This window comes from Microplitis mediator, chromosome 10 (genome assembly GCF_029852145.1).
Source record: "Microplitis mediator isolate UGA2020A chromosome 10, iyMicMedi2.1, whole genome shotgun sequence".
In the NCBI taxonomy this organism is placed as follows: domain Eukaryota; kingdom Metazoa; phylum Arthropoda; class Insecta; order Hymenoptera; family Braconidae; genus Microplitis; species Microplitis mediator.
In genome coordinates, this window is record NC_079978.1 from 18,752,018 (window position 1) to 18,773,463 (window position 21,446).

The window sequence follows — 21,446 nt, forward strand, 5'->3', positions numbered from 1 at the left end:
AGAATTATTCTATCATTTGAATCGTATAACATAAGAATATCTTTAACATACGTATATTTTTCAAATCAATAATCAAATAATAAACTGATCACCGGATGTACTTAATCCCACGTATGAGAACATTTTTCATTTTAATCTCCAAGTATATTCAACTAGAAATAATTTAATCATTTTAAAACACAGCTGTATAAACTATTAGTAATAATTTGTAACAAATGCAGATGATATGAAAATGGACTTTGACTTTCAAATAAATAACTTTTCTCAGAATTTACATCAGCCGAGGATTAAATCCCTTCTCGCGCTCGACGCATGGGTCTTATGCCCAATTGCCTCGCACTGATAAGGAGCCATCCATAAATTACGTCTCACGAATTTTAGGACTTTTGAACCCCTCCCCCCATCCTTGTCACAGGTTGTCACATTTTTATAACCCACCCCCCCTGACGTGACGTCACACATTTTTTAAATTTATGCACGAATTTAAAAATAATCGAGAGAAAACAGCTATCTTCATTTTTTTGCTTATTTTTATTAAATAATCTAATAAAATCAACATAAAGTTAAACATTTCAGATAACCGAAAAAACAAACGACTAGTTCGAAAACAATAAACGACTAAGTATGTTAATTAAAAATAAAAAACTTAATTGTCTAGTGTCCATGGACTTTGGACCCACTCTTTTATATTCTCTATTACTGGTAAATCAGGCACTTCATTTTCGTTATGAATTTGAACATCAGGAACATCCTTAGTGTCGAGATTATTTGAGTGTCTCACTTGCATTACAACGCCGCTCCAGAAGTTAAATGACGTTGCATGAGAGATAATCTCATAGCGAGAATGCTAAATTATTAATAAATATAGATCAAGTTCGTAAATTTTTAAAGTTTTTTATTCACATCTGAACTTCGCGTTTTAGTATTTTAAATTTTAACATGTGACGTCACCAAACTATTGACCCCCCCATGCCCCTTGTCACACTATGTCACATTTCGGTGATACCCCCCTCCCCATTAGCGTGTGACGTAATTTTAGATGACCCCTTAGAACAGATTTTGATACTATCAGTTTAGAGACACTTACATCAGATCTTTGACATCAGAACTTATTAAACTATCAAGTCCATAGTCATACCTTCTGTAAGTTTGATTATTGAACATATATCATTTGTATAATAAGTGTATACTTTCAACTTCTAAATTCTATAACTATCGATTGTGAATAAAGTTATTGTTATATCTAAATACAACACCAGTTATTTCGGGTCACCGTGAGGTGATTTGCTGTCGAGAACCCAATTCCTAGAAATACTACGGAACTAGCTGAGCTCAACATCAACATCGTGCAGTGAAAACGTAACACTATCTTAAGATGATGTATAGTGCCGATTGGCGTAATAAATAAATAAATAAATAAGTTATTACTACAAGCATGTTTACAGTATGATACTGTTGATGTAATAATTTATTATTATAAAAATAATTTAAAAAGTTGACTTAAAAATAACTACTACAGTATTCGTTATAACAATAAACTGCCATCAATAAAAAATTAACAATTGATGACATGATTAAGTTCTTTAAAAGTAATACTGTTTTTAATTTTTCATGGACTTATCATCATTAACTATGGGAGAGCTTAAATTTACTGTGGCACAAACAACTGTAAAAATTTCATGGAGTACTGGTACTAGTTCTGCAGACATTGTTCCACCTACAAGTGCAAAAGCTTTTATTTGCTGGTTAAATCTTTGAACGTAAACTCGAGCCTCAGCAATTTTTGATGCCAATATCGCTTCACATCTGCTCAATTGCTTTTGATCTTTAATCAGCGGCGGTCTTATAAGTTTCCAATTGTTCCGGGTGCAAAGTTCATCAATAAAAAATCCTCTGTCAGTCATCACAGCATCGCCGGGTTCTAATAATTTTATTAGATCACTTTGCTCGAATAATTCTGTGTCAAGAAGTCTACCTCCATAAGGTTTAGTAAAATAGGAAATTAATCCCCCAGGGGTAATTCCAGTCATTATTTTACATGTCGTAGAATTTTTGTGATTCGAAGAAGGCAGTTCTTGGCAACACAGTTTACTTGGAGCCAGAATAAATATTTCAGTGCAATCTACAACAACTCTGGTGTGTTCAAAGTCTTTAAAACATTCCGGTAAATTTCGCGAAATTTCTTCTTTCGGTGGCCATCGGATCAAAATTTTTAAACACTTGAACAACATGTCTAAAGTTGTGTAAAATATATGCCGGCATTGTGCAGCAGTACATTTTTTGAAAATTACAGCTAAAAACGCCCATGATAAGTTTTGCTTTAATTTTACATACGTCAGAATGATTCGTTCTCTCAAAGTCAACTTGAAGTTTAATAAATCTTCCCCATACACACTTTCTACCCGTCTAACAATAGTATTAAAAATTTTGTAAGATTGGATTCCTGTAGCAGTCGAAAAGTCATTTTCTGATGTCAGTAAATTCATAACTGTGATGGTAAAAGACGATGTCTCTACTTGGGTACTAATTTCTTTTTGTGCAGAGCTTGACGTCTCAGGAACACCAGAATGCACTGCTGACGTACCAGTACCAGTATCCGGATTGTTTTTTGATCCGTTGATTTCTATATCAGATTGATCGGGTTTAGTATTTTGTGTTACGGTCAATTCTACCCCCTTTCGTCTTACTAGTCTTCTTTGCAGCCGAGATTCATCTTTGACTGGATTTTTTGCTACTAGTGACTTTGGTAAATTGCATGAAGGAACGGCATTTTTTTTCAGAAATTTTTTCCCTGAATCGTAGTCTAAAAAATTACAGAATAATTAAAATATTATTATGATTAATAATTATGATACTGAAGTTAGCCGGCGTCTAATAATTTTTGGATTTTCTTCTAGACGGTAAATTATAAAAAAAAAAGTTTGAAAAAATTGCAACTGTAGTTTTTTAACCCTTCAGCACCCGCGTTAGAAGAACGTAAAACATTACCCGTGTTGCGAGAAAAAGTCTCACGCTTCGGCGCATCGTAAGTTTTAAATTAAATAAAATAAGAAGATTATGCGCTTTCAGGGTGGCCACAAAGAAATGATTTAAAAATTCCCTGATATTTCCCGGTTTTCCAGTTAAGTTTTTCACATTTTTCCCTGATTTAGAAATTTTATTCGTTTCATTTAGATATTCAAAGTTTTTATTATATTTTCATTTTTAATAATTTAATTTTATAATTAAATCATAAGAGAAACCAGAAAAAAAGGGCAATAAAATTAATTAATATTGCCTACTTTTGATTTTTCGATGTTAAAAATGTATAAGTTAAAATATTTAATAAGAAATTTTATGATTTAAATAAATTTAAAATACACTGGTTACAAAAATTAAGGGATATTCAAAAAATTTCAAATTTTTTAGTAATTTTCAACAGTTTGTAACTCGAAGGAAAATGGTCGTACAATAAAAACAAAAAGTCAAACTGTAGCTTCAAGTGTCTAGTTTTCTGATCTGGGTCTTTAAATTTTTTTATTATGCACAATTCCGGAGCAATCAGAAATCAATGATAATTATCGAAAAAAATTAATTGAAGCTCGAAGACCGTTTTTAAGACGACCAAAAATTTGGTAAATTTCTTTTTCGAAAGTTTTCTTAGGATTACTCCAGAAACGCACATAATAAAAAAATTTAAAGACCAGTTCAGAAAATTAGACACTTGAAGCTACAATTTGCCTTTTTTGTTTTTATCGTCTGACCATTTTCCTTCGAGTTACAACCTGGGGAAAATCACTTTAAAATTTGAAATTTTTTGAATATCCCTTAATTTTTATAACTAGTGTATAATTTAAAATTTTTTAAATTTTGAACTGTTACAATTTAATTCCCGGATACTTTTCGAAATTTCCTGACATTTCCATGATATTTCCCGGTTGCATTAAATTCCCTAATAATTCCCGGTTCGTGACCACCCTGACTTTCCCATTTATGACGTAATTATGATTTATTTGAATATTTCGCTTGTTTTTATTTTGAAATTTCCTATAATGTACTTGTTTTTTTACTTTTTAATTTTGTAACCAATGACAGATGTAACGGCTGAAAATAATGACGGTGATTGCCGAAAAGATTCGGAACTGTCCGAACTGAGCCGAACCGCATTAATTTTTACGTCTTCCTTTACTCGCGTGATAAGAAAAAGTCTCATGGGTTTTTAAAATAAATATTTTTTATGTTCGAAATAATTTTTAAATTTCAAAATCATTAAAAGCATAAAATTTTATTAATATAAAAAAAATTTCACTAGGTCATTCCATTTGAAATTACTTAGAAAAAAATATTTGAAGTCAAGTGTGAGAAAAAACTCATAGTGCGGGTGCTGAAGGGTTAAATTTTCTGCACGTGCATATTTTTAGTTTTTATTTTTTTGTAATTTATTTGTTGAAAAAAAAAATCCAAAAATTTTTAGTTGTCTGCTAACTTCAGGATCATTTAATATTTGCTTACTTTAAAAAATAAAAATATTTTGTTTTTAATTTTTAGGTTAAAATTTACAACCGTACCTGGAAATAAATAGTCGGTTTTTTTAAAATGTAAGGAGCAAACTTTCATCTGAGGAGTGACTTTATTTATTCTTAATAATTTTTGCCACGCTTTTAATCTGTCAACTTTTTCAAAATTACCGAAAAAATTTTCTATTGACACTAAATGACCACCAGCCTTCGGAAATTTATGGAAAATTACGTTTAAATTTTTACTTGCTTTGCTCTGACACTCTCTAACTGCGCAGCATACTCTACTTTTTGACTTTTTACGCTCGCTAAATATTGCAACTTCCATTATTATTTTTATTTGTTAATAATTTTTTTCGTAAAATTTATTACTGATGTTGACAATGCATTTACTGCGTATTTACTTGACTGTGTAAGCTATTATTAGTTTAATTTTTTACTACCAGACTGCGCGACTTGATTGGTCAGTTAGGAACCTGAAGTTAGACGACAATGAAAAATGAGAATGTAGCAGACATCAGACAAATTTAAAAATTTGAATAAATAGAGTAAATAATTATCGAAATAAAATTTTAAATAAATGCGCATTTAAAAAACTATGAAATTAGTAAGTGCATTTTTTATAAATATTATTTTATTAATTGATGTCTGCTACATTCACACTCATCTAAAAATTTATATTTCTAATTATTAGGATTATGATTATCTGTTTGTTTAAATACTCAGGGGGTTATCCCCGCTAGTCCGACTCTTTATTCTTATTCTTATTATTATTATTATTATTGTGATAATTAATCAATCATTATTTAATTAAAAAATTTCTAATTCATAAGGTATAGTGCGATCGTCAAATTAAATACTAACACATAATATATACTAGACTGGGCCAAAAAAATTGACTATTTTTTTTTTTCATAGCTATATCGAAAATATTATTCAGAATGACAAAAAAAAAAATTTGATGGTTTGAGCCCTTAATATTAATTTTAAGAGGTCTATCATCGCTATTTTTAATTTTAATTCTTAATTTGATGTTTTACGTCAGAACTGCTAAAACATTGGGGTAAACATGTTTTGCAAAACTTCGAGCAATCGGACCGGACAAACAGTTCAATGGATCAATCTGAAAATTTCCATGATTTTTGGGGGTACATTAAGCTGTAAAATTACCTGGCAACATTGACCTGTCCATCAATATTTGCAAAGTAGCGATGAGTTGACCTAAAAACCAGAAAATGGCCATTTTTTGTGGGTTTTTCAAATTGATGTTAAGGATAAAAAAAATTTTTTTTTTTTGTAAAAATCGAAAGTGGAGCTTGTAGGGAATTTATTCAAGTTTCTCACACTGTCCTTTAAATTACTGTACGACTATTAGTTGCTGAGATATCGATAATCAAAGACAAAATGATCCTTTTTCATTTGAAGGCTGATATCTCAGCAGCAAACTGTCGTACAGAGAAACAAAAAAAGCAAATTGTAGCTGAATAAATTTCCTAAACGAGCCACAAATTGATTTTTTCGAAAAAAATTTTCCCGGCCCCGTAGACCTAAAAAACAAAACTAAAAAATTTGGAAAAAGTTTTTCTCGACCTTTTTCTTACGATTCTGCAAAAACCATGGCTCAACAAATTATTTTGCTGAAAGATCTTTAAACTAGAGATTTCAAGCTTCAATTTTCTTTTTTCATTTTTTCGATACAATCATTTTTTTACGAAAATACAGCCTTCCAAAAATCACTAAAAAATTTATAAAATTTTCTTGTTCCTTTAATTTTTTGGATAAGTGTATGTTCTTGGCGGGCATTACTTTAGCACTGGGTTCACTTATATCCCGCTCGCGTTTCTGTTGTAATCTGGTTCCCTTGTATGGACCAGAGAATGTTTTTACTGCAGGAGCTTTTGGCCTAGCACGTGCTTTACGCGCTTTCCGACGACGCTCTTCACGTGCTAACTGACTACGACAGTCTTCCTCCATTTCCTTTTCGGTCTGATCTAATGTCGCCTTTAACTGCGCTCGCGTTTCTACAACCTCCCGAAGTTGTTCTCTGGCAATGTAAATAGTCATAGCTAGATCAGAACAATTTTCCTTGACCTGAACCCGTTGCAGATCTCGTCCAACGGCAGTGAAACGTTTCTTTAGAGGAATCGTATTAATGTTTGCGTTCCTTCAGTTACGAATACACGAAGGTGGTGGTGGTGGTGGTGGCGATTGAGGCCTGCGAATAATTTTTTTGTGTAATCTGAATTCTGACAGCTTCTTCAGATCCTCTTGATCCGCGGACATCATCATGGCACGCTGTTTAACTTCAGAGTTAAATGGTTGAATTTGTTTCTTTGCGCGAGGAAATGGCATAGCTGCGGCAATCTTCGACTGTGTAATTTTTGGCTGTTAACAAAACGAAATTTTTATTGATATAAATACGTTAATTGCGTAATGTACTAATAGCACGTAGCCCAATATGGACGATGATTAAGAAGTAGGGAAAAATACGTACTGTGGTAGGTTCGATAAGTATCCTTACTTCCTTATTGTTTTCAGAATTTAAAACGTAACAAACAACTTTTTATACATAAGTATAAAACAGAATCGATGATCAAGACAACTTGATGTTCTTATAAATAAAAATTGTGAATCAGAACTGCACGAGAAGATTGTATTCGAGAAATTTATAGTTGGCAAGAAACGTATCCACTAATCGCTCAACTTAAAATGAAGTTACACTGAGACTCGGCTAGACCGTCAGTAGAAATTCCCCCCTCCCAGCATTCCGATCCGTGCTAGTTCACTAGAGGAAGGGGAAACCTCTTCAGTTACCGTCCAAGTGAAACAGGGGCATAATGTTATTACTTAAACGAAAACTTCAAATAATAGGATTAAGTAAAATATTTGTATATAAAAGATAGATAAGAAGTGTGAAATTAAAATAAGTACGAAACGAAAAAGGGATTAGGAAAACCCAAAACAGATGGAAACTGTTGAGTGATTTACAATTTCTTATAGTCTATACAATGTAAATCCTATCGTTAGAGGTGCAAACTTCGAGATGAGGGTCTGATGAGGTACCCAGGTACACGTAGAGAATTTTATGGTAAAAGCTATCATTGAGTTGTAGTGCAATTTTTAAACTGAATTATATGATAGAAAATATTATTTAAATTATTAAATAAACAATCTGAATTGTAGGAGGGAAAGGGGGAGGGGGTGAAATAATTTTTGTATGGGGGCCCATTTTGCCCCACATTTTTAATTTTTTATGGAATGAAGAAATTAAGGTCAAATACTTGACAAGGAAGTAAAAAAAAGTAAAAAAAACTGAGGATTTGAAAATTTTTTTCTTCAGGGGCCCATTTTGCCCCCTCCCCCCTTCCCCCATCTACCAACTATATGGTAAAATTTACAATTATTTATGATAGACAGAAATTATGACTTTTATTATCTTAAATAATTACTTCTATCATTAACATCGTAATTAAAAAGTCGTCAAGCTTGATCAAGCATGAATCATGCATGATCGTTCATGAACCATGCATGGTTAAAGCGTGCTCGTGCATGAATTTGCACAAATCATGCAAAGGCACGCATGATCATGCAACCCCGTGTTCAATCATGCATGATCATGCACGACGGGGAGAAAATACCCAGTAAACACATTGACGTAAATTTGATTTCAGAGTGACGTTACGCTATGTCATCATTTACGTAAGATATAAGTCACGAATGAGTCAGGTGTGACTCATTATTTCACACTTTTTTACGTAAGATTATGATGTAAAACTAATGACGTATGCATGATGTAAATGTGATGTCTGTGTGACCTTCTATGACGTCAATATGACATATGGGTGATGTCAAAATTATCAATTCGGAAAAAATATTTTGAAAAATAAAAAAATAAAATGAAATACCGAATTTTTGATTTGATTATTACCGCGCGAACGCGTTGTGAATTCTGAAACAAGATTAGATAACGTTAAATGATGAAAAAATCCTGGGCGTCTGCTGGGTTCGAACACGGCTCCTCTTGGCTGGTAGTCCTGAACGTTGCTCACTGGTCCACATCACGAGAGTTCAAATCTCGTGCTTAATTGATGTATTTAGAGTGAAATGCCGGAAAAGACAGAGTTAATAAGTTATCGTGATGGGTTTTTACAAAATTTAAAAAACTCCATGAACTTTTATGAAATTTTATAGAAGCAATATTTGTCGGCCTCGATGATAATTGTATGAAATTTCATTAAGTTTCATCAAATTTTTGAATTTTTTGTTGTGATGTGAAATTTAAAAAATCTTATATAAAATTTTGCGAAACATTAAATAATTTCACAAAATCGTATGAAATTTAATCGATTGAAAAATTGTGATACTAAACTTTAAAATCATAATAGCAATAGAGTTCAAACTGTCGTTACATTTTCTTTGTCATCCTAAATGATATTTTCGATATATCATTTAAAAAAATAAAGTTAATTTTTTTATGCTCACGCTAATGTTCTAATCTAAAACGTCTGAATGATCTATTATCGAGTTTATCGATTACTTTGACCCCAAAAATGTTCGACGTTTAGTTGTTATTTTTACACATTTACACATATTTGAAAATTCATTCTATGATTGTTTTATTTCAATAAATAGATGATAAAAAACTATGACTCGGAAATTACATCAGAATTGCGTAAAATACTGACTTGTCACTGATGTAAAGATATGATTTAAGAGTGACATCCATATTACGTATAACCGTGACTTTGCTACTGACATGAATGTATGATTTTAAAATTACGTCATTATGATATACGGATAATGACTTTATTACTACATAACAATGTGATGTAGATTCTATGTCAAACGTACGTAAGACATAAGTCATAACTGTGACGTCGTACAAGAGTCATGCTTACATCAATATGATGTCACAAGCTTTACATCATATTAAAGTCATGTAGAACGTCAGATTGACATCAAATTTACATCAGATGTCGTGACATTGCTATGACCTACGTATGACGTCAAAATAAGGTCATGTGTTCACTGGGTAGTCATGCATGATTCATGCAATATCATGCATAAACGATACATGGCTTAGCTCCATCATGAATGATGATGCATGACTCTGCATGATTAAGCGAAGGCATGACTGACCGAGTAAAATCATGCTCAGTCGCGCATGAGCATGCATGACTAGGGAAGAATAGTCACGCATGATTCATGCATGATCAAGCTCGATCACAAATGACCATTTATGACACTGTATGACCATAACAAACCATGTCCAATCATGCATGATTAGGAAAGAATAATCATGCATGATTCATGCAATGTCGTGCATGATCAAGCTCGATCACAAATGACCATTCATGATACTGCATAACCATAATAAACCATGTCCAATCATGCATGACCATGCATGATTAGGAAAGGATAGTCACGCATAATTCATGCAATGTCATGCATGACCAAACTCAATCATGAATGACCATTCATGACACTGCACAAATTATGCAAAAGTATACTTAAATACTTGATGGATTGATTTCAAAATCTAATCAGCTTTAAAGCTATGAATGCTGCGTCGAATGCCACTTTAACCCTAATTACACTCGTAATTGAAACTGAAACTGAAAATAAGAGGGTGGAAGGAAATGGTCAATAATTAACAATAAGAAAATTTATTTACATGAATATTTTTATTCATCATGATTTTATTTTTCATGCACCACAGCCAGCACCAATCAATTCAGAGTTTTAAAACTCATTGTTTTTTATTTAGTAATTTTATATTTTTTGTTTTGGTTTGCTTGTTAGACAATAACAGCGTTAACTTAATTGTACATATCACTTAATTATCGATGGACATCATGGTATCTATCAAAATATTCGTTTAAAAAAAAGCCCATCATTAATTAACTTATTTACTTTTATGACAATAGTATTATCCAAACATCAAACTTTTACCTTTTGATTTTTGTATTTTAGCATACAAATTTTTGAGCTCTCTACTCACTCATTCATTCACAATTATTTTTATTAAATACAATTAAAATCATCACTTAATTTTTTCAATAACACACACAATTTAAAACGTCGACTACAAACACCGATCTATTTTTCTTCACTATAAATAATTTAATATTTTACAAATTATTAAAATTATTCATTTTCCTTTTATCATTATAATTATTAGAATACTGTATAATGTAAGAGAATTATTTCTCTATTAATAATATAATAATGTATTATACGTATATTTATTTTAATTAACAACTAATATCATTATCAAATATTTCAAGCGACAATTGACTATTTATTCCTGACGAATCCAAATTACGGTAAATTACATAATTTTACGGTAAGTTACGGTTTTTCGCGGTAAATTACATAATTTTACGGTAACTTACGGTTTTTCGCGGTAAATTACAGTATCCTACGGTAAACATGCAGTCAATTCACCGGAAATGCGGTATTTTTTAGTCATACTGCGGTATGTAATCGTAATTGTGTAGTTTTACTGCAAAATTACGGCATTTTACCGTAAAGTGAAGTGTTTCACTATGCTACGGTAAAAATGCAACTAATTGTGATAAATTACCATACACGGAGAGAAATGTAAAGTAAATATTCCTATGCAGCATAGTAATCATTGTATCCTTAGTGTATCCTAATTACGGTAATTACCGTAATTTACGGTATCCGGCACAACTACCGTAATTTACGGTAAAATGTTGCAATTTACTGTAAATTGCGGTAAATTGCCGCATTTGGCCATAAATCACGGTAATCCCTAGCGGATCCGAATTACGGTAAATACAGTGATTTACCGTAATTTACAGTGCCTAGCAGAATTACCGTAAGTTACGGTAATTTACCGTAAGTTACGGTAATCTACGGCAAATTCCGGGAATCTTCGGCAAATTACGGTAAATTGCCGTAATTTGCGGTGATTCTGCTAGGCGCCGTAAAATTACGGTAAATTACGGCAACTTGCCGTGATTTGCTTTAGATTACCGCAATTTACAGTAGATTACCGTGCAATTTACAGTATTTTACCACATTATTTTACCGTTAATTGCGGCAAAATCCCGGTAAATTACTGCAGATTGCGGCTAAATACAGTAAATGACAGTAAATTGTCGTATTTTTACCGCAACCATTACGGCAGTTCTGCTGGATACCGTAAATTACGGTAAATTACAATAATAGCCGTAATTTACCGTAATTCGGATCTGCTAGGGATGTGGCTGCTTATACAAACTATAGAGTAATGTAATTATTACTATGCTGCATAGGCATATTTACTTGACTTTTCTCTCCGTTTAATTAACCGTATTCCACCGAAAATTACTGGATCTTTACCGTAAATTTGCAGTCAAATACGGTATTTTGCGGTAAAATCGGTAATTTACCGTAATTAAGATCCTCTAGGAAATTATATGACTATCCTGTAATCATTATTATCTACAATGATAATGAAATTGATAAAATGAATCGTTCAATAACATCATACAAAGATGACAATTCGATTGATATTGCTCAGCAAGAAAATATATTACTTCGTATTTATCAAATTGTAGTTTAATCATTCAATTGTTTTTTATCAAAAATTTTAATAATTTTTAAAAATTAATCCTGCTACTTTTTTTTACACTTACAACTGTCAAATTTAACAATTTTGTGCGTATTCGTAATCATTAACTTATTTAATAAAAAACAAAATTATAAATAATTACGACGTGAATTAGTAGTGACTAACTGACATATTTATAATAAATATTTTTATTTATAAATACTAAAATTATCCATTCGTTGTTAATTCTGCGCGTGATTTAATTATTTTAAATTATTTTTTTTTTATAATAAATCCTATCTTCTTATTTGCGCTTTAATATTTGAGCTATTAAATAACATTCCAACAGATATGTTAAACTAACCCGGGTAAAAAAAATTATATATAATTATATATGTGAAAAATGGCCCAATGTAATTATATACCCGAGTAAAAATGATTATATGTCTATGTATAATTGAATTTGACCATATATAGTTTTATATAATTATATCTAATCATGTCTAGTTACATATAATTATATATAACCAGATAAGACACTTGGAGTAAAAAATATGATTATATATAATTATATATGATCGGATATGAATATGTATAGTAGGGTGGGTTGAAAAAAAACTTTTTTTTTATTTTTCTTAGCACGGGGGTAGAATTTGTACCTTATAAAAAAAAAAAAATTTTTCAGAAAAAAAAAAATTTTTTACTTAACATTTTGAGGTGGCCCACTCGTTTTTTAAATAAATAATTGATTAAACGGGGTAGTTCCAACGAAAAAAATTTTTTTTTGTCCAAAATCGTGGAAAACATCTAATAATTGTCGAATGTGACTTTTTTTTACTTCACTTTCATTTTAATTCAAAAGAAAATGCTTTTCATTTTTGAATTTTTTACTTAAATTACAAAAATAATAGGAAAAAAATTTTTTCAACTCCTGACTTTCAATTAGCCTTCAAGGGGACACCCTACAGATTGTAGAACACCATGTAATTTTTTTCGTTGGGACTACCCCGTTTGATCAATTATTTATTTTAAAAACGAGTGGGCCACCTCAAAATGTTGAGTAAAAAAATTTTTTTTTTCTGAAAAAATTTTTTTTTTTATAAGGTACAAATTCTACCCCCATGCTAAGAAAAGTTTTTTTTTCAACCCACCCTAATGTATAGCGATATATAATTATATCTAAAGTTCTTGTATAAGTTCAACAATTATATTGAGCTATGCGTAGTGATATATAATTATATCAGATTAAGCAGATCTCTTATTATATATAATTATACATATCTATGCATGACAATATAATTATTTATATTTTCAAATTTTCATTGACAAAAGAAGTAAATTGATAAGAAAAATTATAATTTTATTTATAGTTAGATATAATCATATATAATTATTAAGGCCAAGAATTTGGTTTTTTTAAAAGGGAGAGATAAAGGATGGGAGGAGCTGAATTTCTGATTGGTTGAATTTTTATAGATTTGTATTTGCTTAATTGAATGGACTGAAGAGAGCAATGAAACACAAATAAGTTTAATCAATGCAAAACAAATATACTAGTCACATAACCATGTATATTTATAATCTTGATGTGGAACTTCGTTGGTTGAAACTCTAAAATATGCAGTCAGCTATATTTTGATTGAATAGAAGCTGTCCAGCGTGCAAATCATGTTCCAATTGAAGAAAAATTTTGTTATCCGTCGGCTAAAGTAATATCATCTAAAATATTTGCAAAATAACACCCTTAGTTTAAATTCATTCAAAATATAGTTGGGTGCATATTTTAGAGTTTCAACCAATAAAGTTCCACATCAAGATTACAAATATACATGGTTATGTGACTAGTATATTTGTTTTGCATTGGTTAAACTTATTTGTGTTTCATCGCTCTTTTCAGTCCATTCAAATAAACAAATACAAATCTATAAAAATTCAACCAATCAGAAATTCAGCTCCTCCCATATTTTATCTCTCCCTTTTAAAAAAACCAAATTCTTGGCCTTAATAATTATATATAGTCATATATAATTATATCTAATTATTATGATCATATATAATTTATTATATGATCATATATAATTATGTATAATAATTATGTATATTTTTCTCAATTTATCTATAAATTGTCTTATTGAGAGGTTTGCATGTTTAGGTTTCCACTATATTTAAATGGTGTATTACCGTAAGAAGGACGGTGTGGCTCAATAAGTTATAGATCAAATTGAACGGAATATAGTATAGGGCCGGATAGCTCAACTGGTAGAGCACTCGGCGCGTTACCGAATTGGTCTGGGTTCGATTCCCAGTTCGGGCTATCTATATTTTTCTCAATTTATCTATAAATTGTCTTATTGAGAGGTTTGCATGTTTAGGTTTCCACTATATTTAAATGGTGTATTACCGTAAGAAGGACGGTGTGGCTCAATAAGTTATAGATCAAATTGAACGGAATATAGTATAGGGCCGGATAGCTCAACTGGTAGAGCACTCGGCGCGTTACCGAATTGGTCTGGGTTCGATTCCCAGTTCGGGCTATCTATATTTTTCTCAATTTATCTATAAATTGTCTTATTGAGAGGTTTGCATGTTTAGGTTTCCACTATATTTAAATGGTGTATTACCGTAAGAAGGACGGTGTGGCTCAATAAGTTATAGATCAAATTGAACGGAATATAGTATAGGGCCGGATAGCTCAACTGGTAGAGCACTCGGCGCGTTACCGAATTGGTCTGGGTTCGATTCCCAGTTCGGGCTATCTATATTTTTCTCAATTTATCTATAAATTGTCTTATTGAGAGGTTTGCATGTTTAGGTTTCCACTATATTTAAATGCGCTTATGCGCTTATGCGCTCGAGAAATTCATGCATAGTTATATATAACTATATAATTAACTTGACAGTTCCATATATAATCATATATAACTATACATAGTTATATACGATTATATATAACTATATATAATCGCATATAATTATATACAATCACATAGCTATATATAGCTACATCCTGCCTACATTTGGATCTAGTTATATCTAACCGCTCAGATATAATTATATACAATCAGATTCAACTATTTATTCTCGGGTATAATTGCGTACAATTATGTGTAATTTTTATAATTACATATAAACAACTATTGTATATAATTTTATATAATGACATTGGGCCATTTTCTGTATATAATTATATGTAATTACATATTATGTCTAAATATATATGGGTTATACATAATTACTTAAGAATTGCATATAATTATATATAATCATACATAAGTATATATAATTTTTGTTACCCGGGAACAAAAATTTAGCCTATAGCACATTTTATACAAAAAATATTTTAACATTGCACAATTATAAGATTTATTAACTATAATTATATAAATACAAAATAATGATAATTATAAATAATCTTTATAAAAATAAAATAAAAACCAAAATCTTTTATTTTGGCAGTGCGTTGAATTTTTTGTTTGTTATTGAGAATAAACAAAAAAATTATAACATTTTCAATAAAATAAATATAAAAAATATATTCTATCTAAATTAACATAAATCATTATTTAATTATCAATTTAAACTAAAAATATAACAATAAATAATAATTTAAATAATAATAACATAACGATTACTATAATAATTTGCCTATGAAAATTAATAATTAAAATATTTCTTTGAACAAATAATAGACATCACAACTTATCACAAACTTTATTTAAATTTAAATTTTTCATTTACGTTAATATAATTATCTATTGATTTAGACTATTAAATAAATTAATTTACTAACTAATTAGATTCATGTGTAATTTGTTTACAACCTTTTTTATTAAAAATTAGTTTGTCTAAAATTAATTAATAAATTATTTAACTAAGTTTTTTAAAAAAATAAAATTAATTATTATTGAAACATGTCGCATCTCGACAGAAAATTTAGTGAAATTTTGAAACTATAAAAATATTTTGTATACGATTGAAATTTACACGGTAATATCTACGCTACACGGAGAGAAATTTATGGAAAAAATTACAATATATTATGGAAATGGTTCCCATAATGCATGGTAACCGGTTTTTTTTGAAGTAGTGATTATAGGAACGGCATCCATATTATAGTTATCATTGCTAGAATATTATGGTAATGGATACTATAATATTATCATAATGGTTACCATATATTATGGTAATCGTTACCGTATAATATGTATATATTGTAATCATTACCATAATATATGGTAACCATTGCCATAATATATGGTAACCACTACAATAATATCATAGTAATCGTTACCATAATATAATGGTGACCATTACCATATATTCTGGTAATGGTTACAATATATTCTGGTAATGGTTACAATATATTATGGTAATGGTTACAATATATTATGGTAATGGTTTCTATAATATTATGGTAATTGTTACTATAATGTATGGCAATGGTTACCATAATATATGGCAATGGTTACCATATATATATGGCAAGCATTGCCATAATATATGGCAAGCATTGCCATAATATATGGTAACCATTACCATAATATATGGTAACCATTACCATAATATAATGGTGACCATTACCATATATTCTGGTAATGGTTACAATATATTATGGTAATGGTTACAATATATTATGGTAATGGTTTCTATAATATTATGGCAATGGTTACCATAATATATGGCAATGGTTACCATAATATATGGCAATGGTTACCATAATGTATGGCAATGGTTACCATAATATATGGCAATGGTTACCATAATATATGGCAATGGTTACCATAATATATGGCAATGGTTACCATAATATATGGCAATGGTTACCATAATATATGGTAATGGTTACAATATATTCTGGTAATGGTTACAATATATTATGGTAATGGTTACAATATATTATGGTAATGGTTTCTATAATATTATGGTAATTGTTACCATAATATATGGTAATTGTTACCATAATATATGGCAATGGTTACCATAATATATGGCAATGGTTACCATAATATATGGCAATGGTTACCATAATATATGGCAATGGTTACCATAATATATGGCAATGGTTACCATAATATATGGCAATGGTTACCATAATATATGGCAATGGTTACCATAATATATGGCAATGGTTACCATAATATATGGCAATGGTTACCATAACATATGGCAATGGTTACCATAATATATGGTAACCATTGTCATAATATATGGCAACCATTGCCATAATATATGGCAAGCATTGCCATATATTATGGTAACCATTACCATAATATATGGTAACCATTACTATAATATATGGTAACCGTTACAATAATATCATAGTAATCGTCACCATAATATTATGGTAACCATTACTATAATGTTATAGTAACATTTACCATAGTATAATGGTAACGATTACCATAATATTATGGTAATCATTACCATAATTCTATTACTATGCGATATGGGAACTGTTACCATAATAATGGAAATTGTTCCCATACTTATGGGAATTTTTCCCAGAAAGTATCGGCCTATATCCCATAATTCCAAGTAATCATTACCATAACGGATGATATTTCATAAACGTGCTAGGAACATAAATTTCTCTCCGTGTACGATTGAAATTTACCCGGTAATATCTACACCATTAATGTTTTAGACAAGAATAATTTTATTGTATGTTTTTTTTGACCCAACAAACAGCTTTATACTGCACGATATTATAGGAAATATTCCGATGCAACGATAAGCTCAGATAATAATTATTTATTATTGACATTAGATTAACTATCGTTACTTTGATTCGAAAAGATAAAGTTCAGATTTTTTATTTCTTTGTTGCAAAAATTAGAAAATTATTCTTGTACAAAGTATTGATAGAAATTATTTTGTAGACTATATTTGTATAGATATTATTTTTGTGGACATAAATAAATATCGATCAATTATTTGTAAAGATGCGACACTCCCTTACTATTTGATTCTATATTAATTTCTTTTACCTTTCATAAGATAACATGTGAGTGTAATTTTTATTAAGTTTGTAATCTATAGACTTAAAACTCAGTACAAACATAGATTAGTTATCGATTAGTCGCCGTTCCAGGGCATGTACCCGTGCATGATAACGAAAATAACATTCCCGGGTCGAAAAATTTGATCTGATTTTAGTCTGACTAGATTGTATTTGGACTAATTGGTCTGTCTTTAAATTTTTATAAAAATTTTAAGCTGTATTTGATCGAGGAACTGTCAAAAACCGTCTATTCAAAATAATAAGAAGTAAAAGACTAATTTGGTCTGGATAAATTCAAAAGAAGCCCTAGTAGATCCGAACTACGGTAAAATGCGACATTTTTCAGTAAGAGTACGGTAATTTACCGAAAATTTACAACGATTATTGCAGTATTTTATGGTAAAAATGGGGCATTTCATAATAAGCATGCGAATTTACTGCAAAAGTACGGTATTTTACCATAGAGAAGAGTATTGTAACGTGTTTGCGGTAAAAAATACTGCAAGTCATGGTAAATTACCGCAAATTTTCATAAACTGCCGTGTACTACAGCAAATTGTCGTAATTACCGTAAAATGAGCAAATTTGCCGTGTAAATACGACATTTTGCGGGGAAATGCGGTAATTGACGATAAATACGGTAGTTTACCGTAATTCGCGGTATTGAGAGAGCCCTAGCAGATCCGAATTACGGTTAATTATGGTAATTACCGTAATTTACCGCAATTTCGGTGCTCAGAATAATTACCGCATATTATTTTTTTATGATAAAATTACCTATTTTCACCGTAAATTGCGGTAATTTGCCGGGTGCCGCAATTGCAGTAAATTACGGTAATTTATCGTAATTCGGATCTGCTAGGGAGGCGATATATTCAAAAAAAGTTCGATTTTCATCTAGAAGCGACTAAAAGCAGATTAAAAATTATTGAAAACAAGTCGGAAAATAACCTAACTAAAGAAAAATAGTACGGATAAAATTCGATCAAATTTCACATGCTAGTTAAGATAAATTATAAGTGGAATTGAAGAGGAATAACTTGAAATTTTTGTTTTATTCAAAATAGATCAAATTTTCGAGCCGGGTTAAATTTCAATGAAACTCTTCTTTTTTTTTTTTGGTAAATATAATTCAATAAATATCCCTAGCAGATCCAAATTAAGGTAAATTACGGCAATTAAAGCAATTTACCAAAATTTGCGGTAAATTACGGTAATTACAACAATTTATCACAATTTACGGTAATCTTGCCGGATACCGTAAATTACAGTAATTCGGATCTGCTGGGGATATGCGTTCCCTGGTGGATCCTAATCACGGTAATTTATCGCATTTCGCCGTAATTTACCGTAAAATACGGCATTTTCTATGGCAGTTTCGCCCCAATTTACAAGATTATTCGGTAATTTGCCCCAATTTACGGTATTACACGGCAAAAGGCGGCTATTTACCGTAATTTGCAGCATTATTACCATAAGCACCGTATGTTTTTTATTTTTACAGTTTTTAAAGTGCAATATTTCAGTCTACCGTAAAATACCGCAGGCTTGCCGAAATTTTAACGTAAATCACTGTTGTCTTACGGTAAATTTACGGTACACATACCGTGCGTTTACCGTAAAATGCCGTAAGCTTACAGTAAAAACCCGCATGATACCAAAGAATGCCGTAAATTACAGTAATTTGGATCCACCAGGGTTATTTGTAACATCAATTATATAGAAAAAAGATAATAAAATGACCCACAATATATTCAAATAATGAACTTCTTTAATAGTAATGATATTTTTGCCTTTAAAAGTGAGCCATTACTCATTTAATGGAAGTTTAATTACGATTAACGTTTTCAAAAATTTTATTTAAACTAATATACACATATATATGTATACTTAGTAGATTAATAAATCTACTTACCTAGGAAGCAATATATTTATTGCAATTATTGCAATAGTTAACGTACCGAAATAATTTAATAGATAAAAAAAAAATAGATAACACTTAAAAAATATAAACTTTGGCTTAATATTTGTAGTTCTTTACAAACAATATTAATTTATATAAAAAAAAATTAAATTAATTACCTAAGCACCTAATCTTCCTTGACAAGATTATTCAGCAACTCGTGATTTTCATTTTCTCTCCATGAATTGAGTGTGCAAACATCGTCGCCACGCCACCATTCATTAACATCTTTGTAATATTTTGGCGGTCTTTCGTCGTGTACCATCGCGCAAACGCGACACCAAAAATACGTATTTATAAATTCCCCGGTGCCTTTCCATTTGAAATAAGAGTTATATAATTCATCGTCGCGATCAAGCCGATGAAGATAGTCGGCTAATTCGCGCGGTGATTCAAACTCATCTACGTGAATATAAGAACGATAGGGCGCACTTTTAGCATAATCTGTTGGGTGCGCGCCCATTACGATGGGCAAAATGTTGTGCCTGAAATAAGCAAATAAATAAATATTAATAAACTAATAGCCCACATGGAGAAGCTATATATTGTTAAAAATATATGAAAATATATATGGTGAATATGTGATAAATATATGGCGGCAAAAATATGTATATTTGTAAATATATGTTTTTTATATATATTGGATCATATATTTTTAATAATATATTTCTTTTTATATAACGTTTTATATTTCTCTATATATATTATCTTATATAATGCTTTATATATTTTTGTCATATATGGATGGTATATATGTAATTTATAAACTATAATATGTATAATAAAATTGATATATATTTTGACTCATATAATTAGTGATATATTGTCTGTATATAATTGATCATACATGGAAGAACTTATATGTTTAAATCTATGGTTTGCGGTATATTTAAGTTATATTTTTCCAATATATATTAAAAATTATATTTTTCTCGATATATTGAAAATTATAGTCTTTATATATCTATATTTTATGAGAAGCTGCCCGATAGCATATCCCGTATGAAAATATCATATATGGTCAAAATATATGTAATAATATATGATAAATATCAGAAAATATATGTGGCCAATTTAACTATATTTTCTGATATATTTTTTTTTATATTAAAAAATATAATATTAATCATATACGAGTCCGTATATGTTTAGCATATATAAAATATATATGTCAATCATATACGAAAACTATATTTTTATCATACATAAAAATATATATTTCGGTCATATATGAAAAATATATTCTGATCATATATAAAAACATATATTTATATTGTGTATGGAAAAAAAAGTTTCTTATTCGTATGACCAACTCCAATTAAATTAAATCTAAATTTTAATATACTCTTTAAATTGCAGTTAAAATTTTCAAAATTAATTAATTTGATGCAAATATATATACCCATATACATATACATACACCGA

The 21,446-nt window shown here is 29.9% G+C and overlaps 2 protein-coding genes across 4 annotated transcripts in view; both read right to left on the reverse strand.

Annotated features, from left to right (window-relative positions):
- The window catches only part of LOC130675696 (glycoprotein 3-alpha-L-fucosyltransferase A), a 67,586-nt gene that overhangs the window by 25,009 nt on the left and 21,131 nt on the right, over positions 1 to 21,446 (reverse strand). Inside the window, exon 7 of one of the 3 annotated variants that reach the window (XM_057481522.1) lies at positions 20,141 to 20,506. In XM_057481522.1, coding sequence (XP_057337505.1) covers positions 20,149 to 20,506 — 358 coding nt within the window. In that variant the 3' untranslated portion in view covers positions 20,141 to 20,148. Of the gene's footprint in view, positions 1 to 17,313; positions 20,507 to 21,446 lie in introns of those variants that run through there. The other 2 variants (XM_057481521.1, XM_057481523.1) reach the window with 2 other exon arrangements.
- Positions 1,428 to 4,925, reverse strand: LOC130675695 (uncharacterized). Its single transcript, XM_057481520.1, has 2 exons — positions 4,548 to 4,925; positions 1,428 to 2,803 (listed from the first exon to the last, which is right to left on the reverse strand). Exons 1-2 carry the CDS (start codon positions 4,822 to 4,824, stop codon positions 1,602 to 1,604), a joined length of 1,479 nt encoding a protein of 492 aa, XP_057337503.1. The 5' UTR covers positions 4,825 to 4,925; the 3' UTR covers positions 1,428 to 1,601.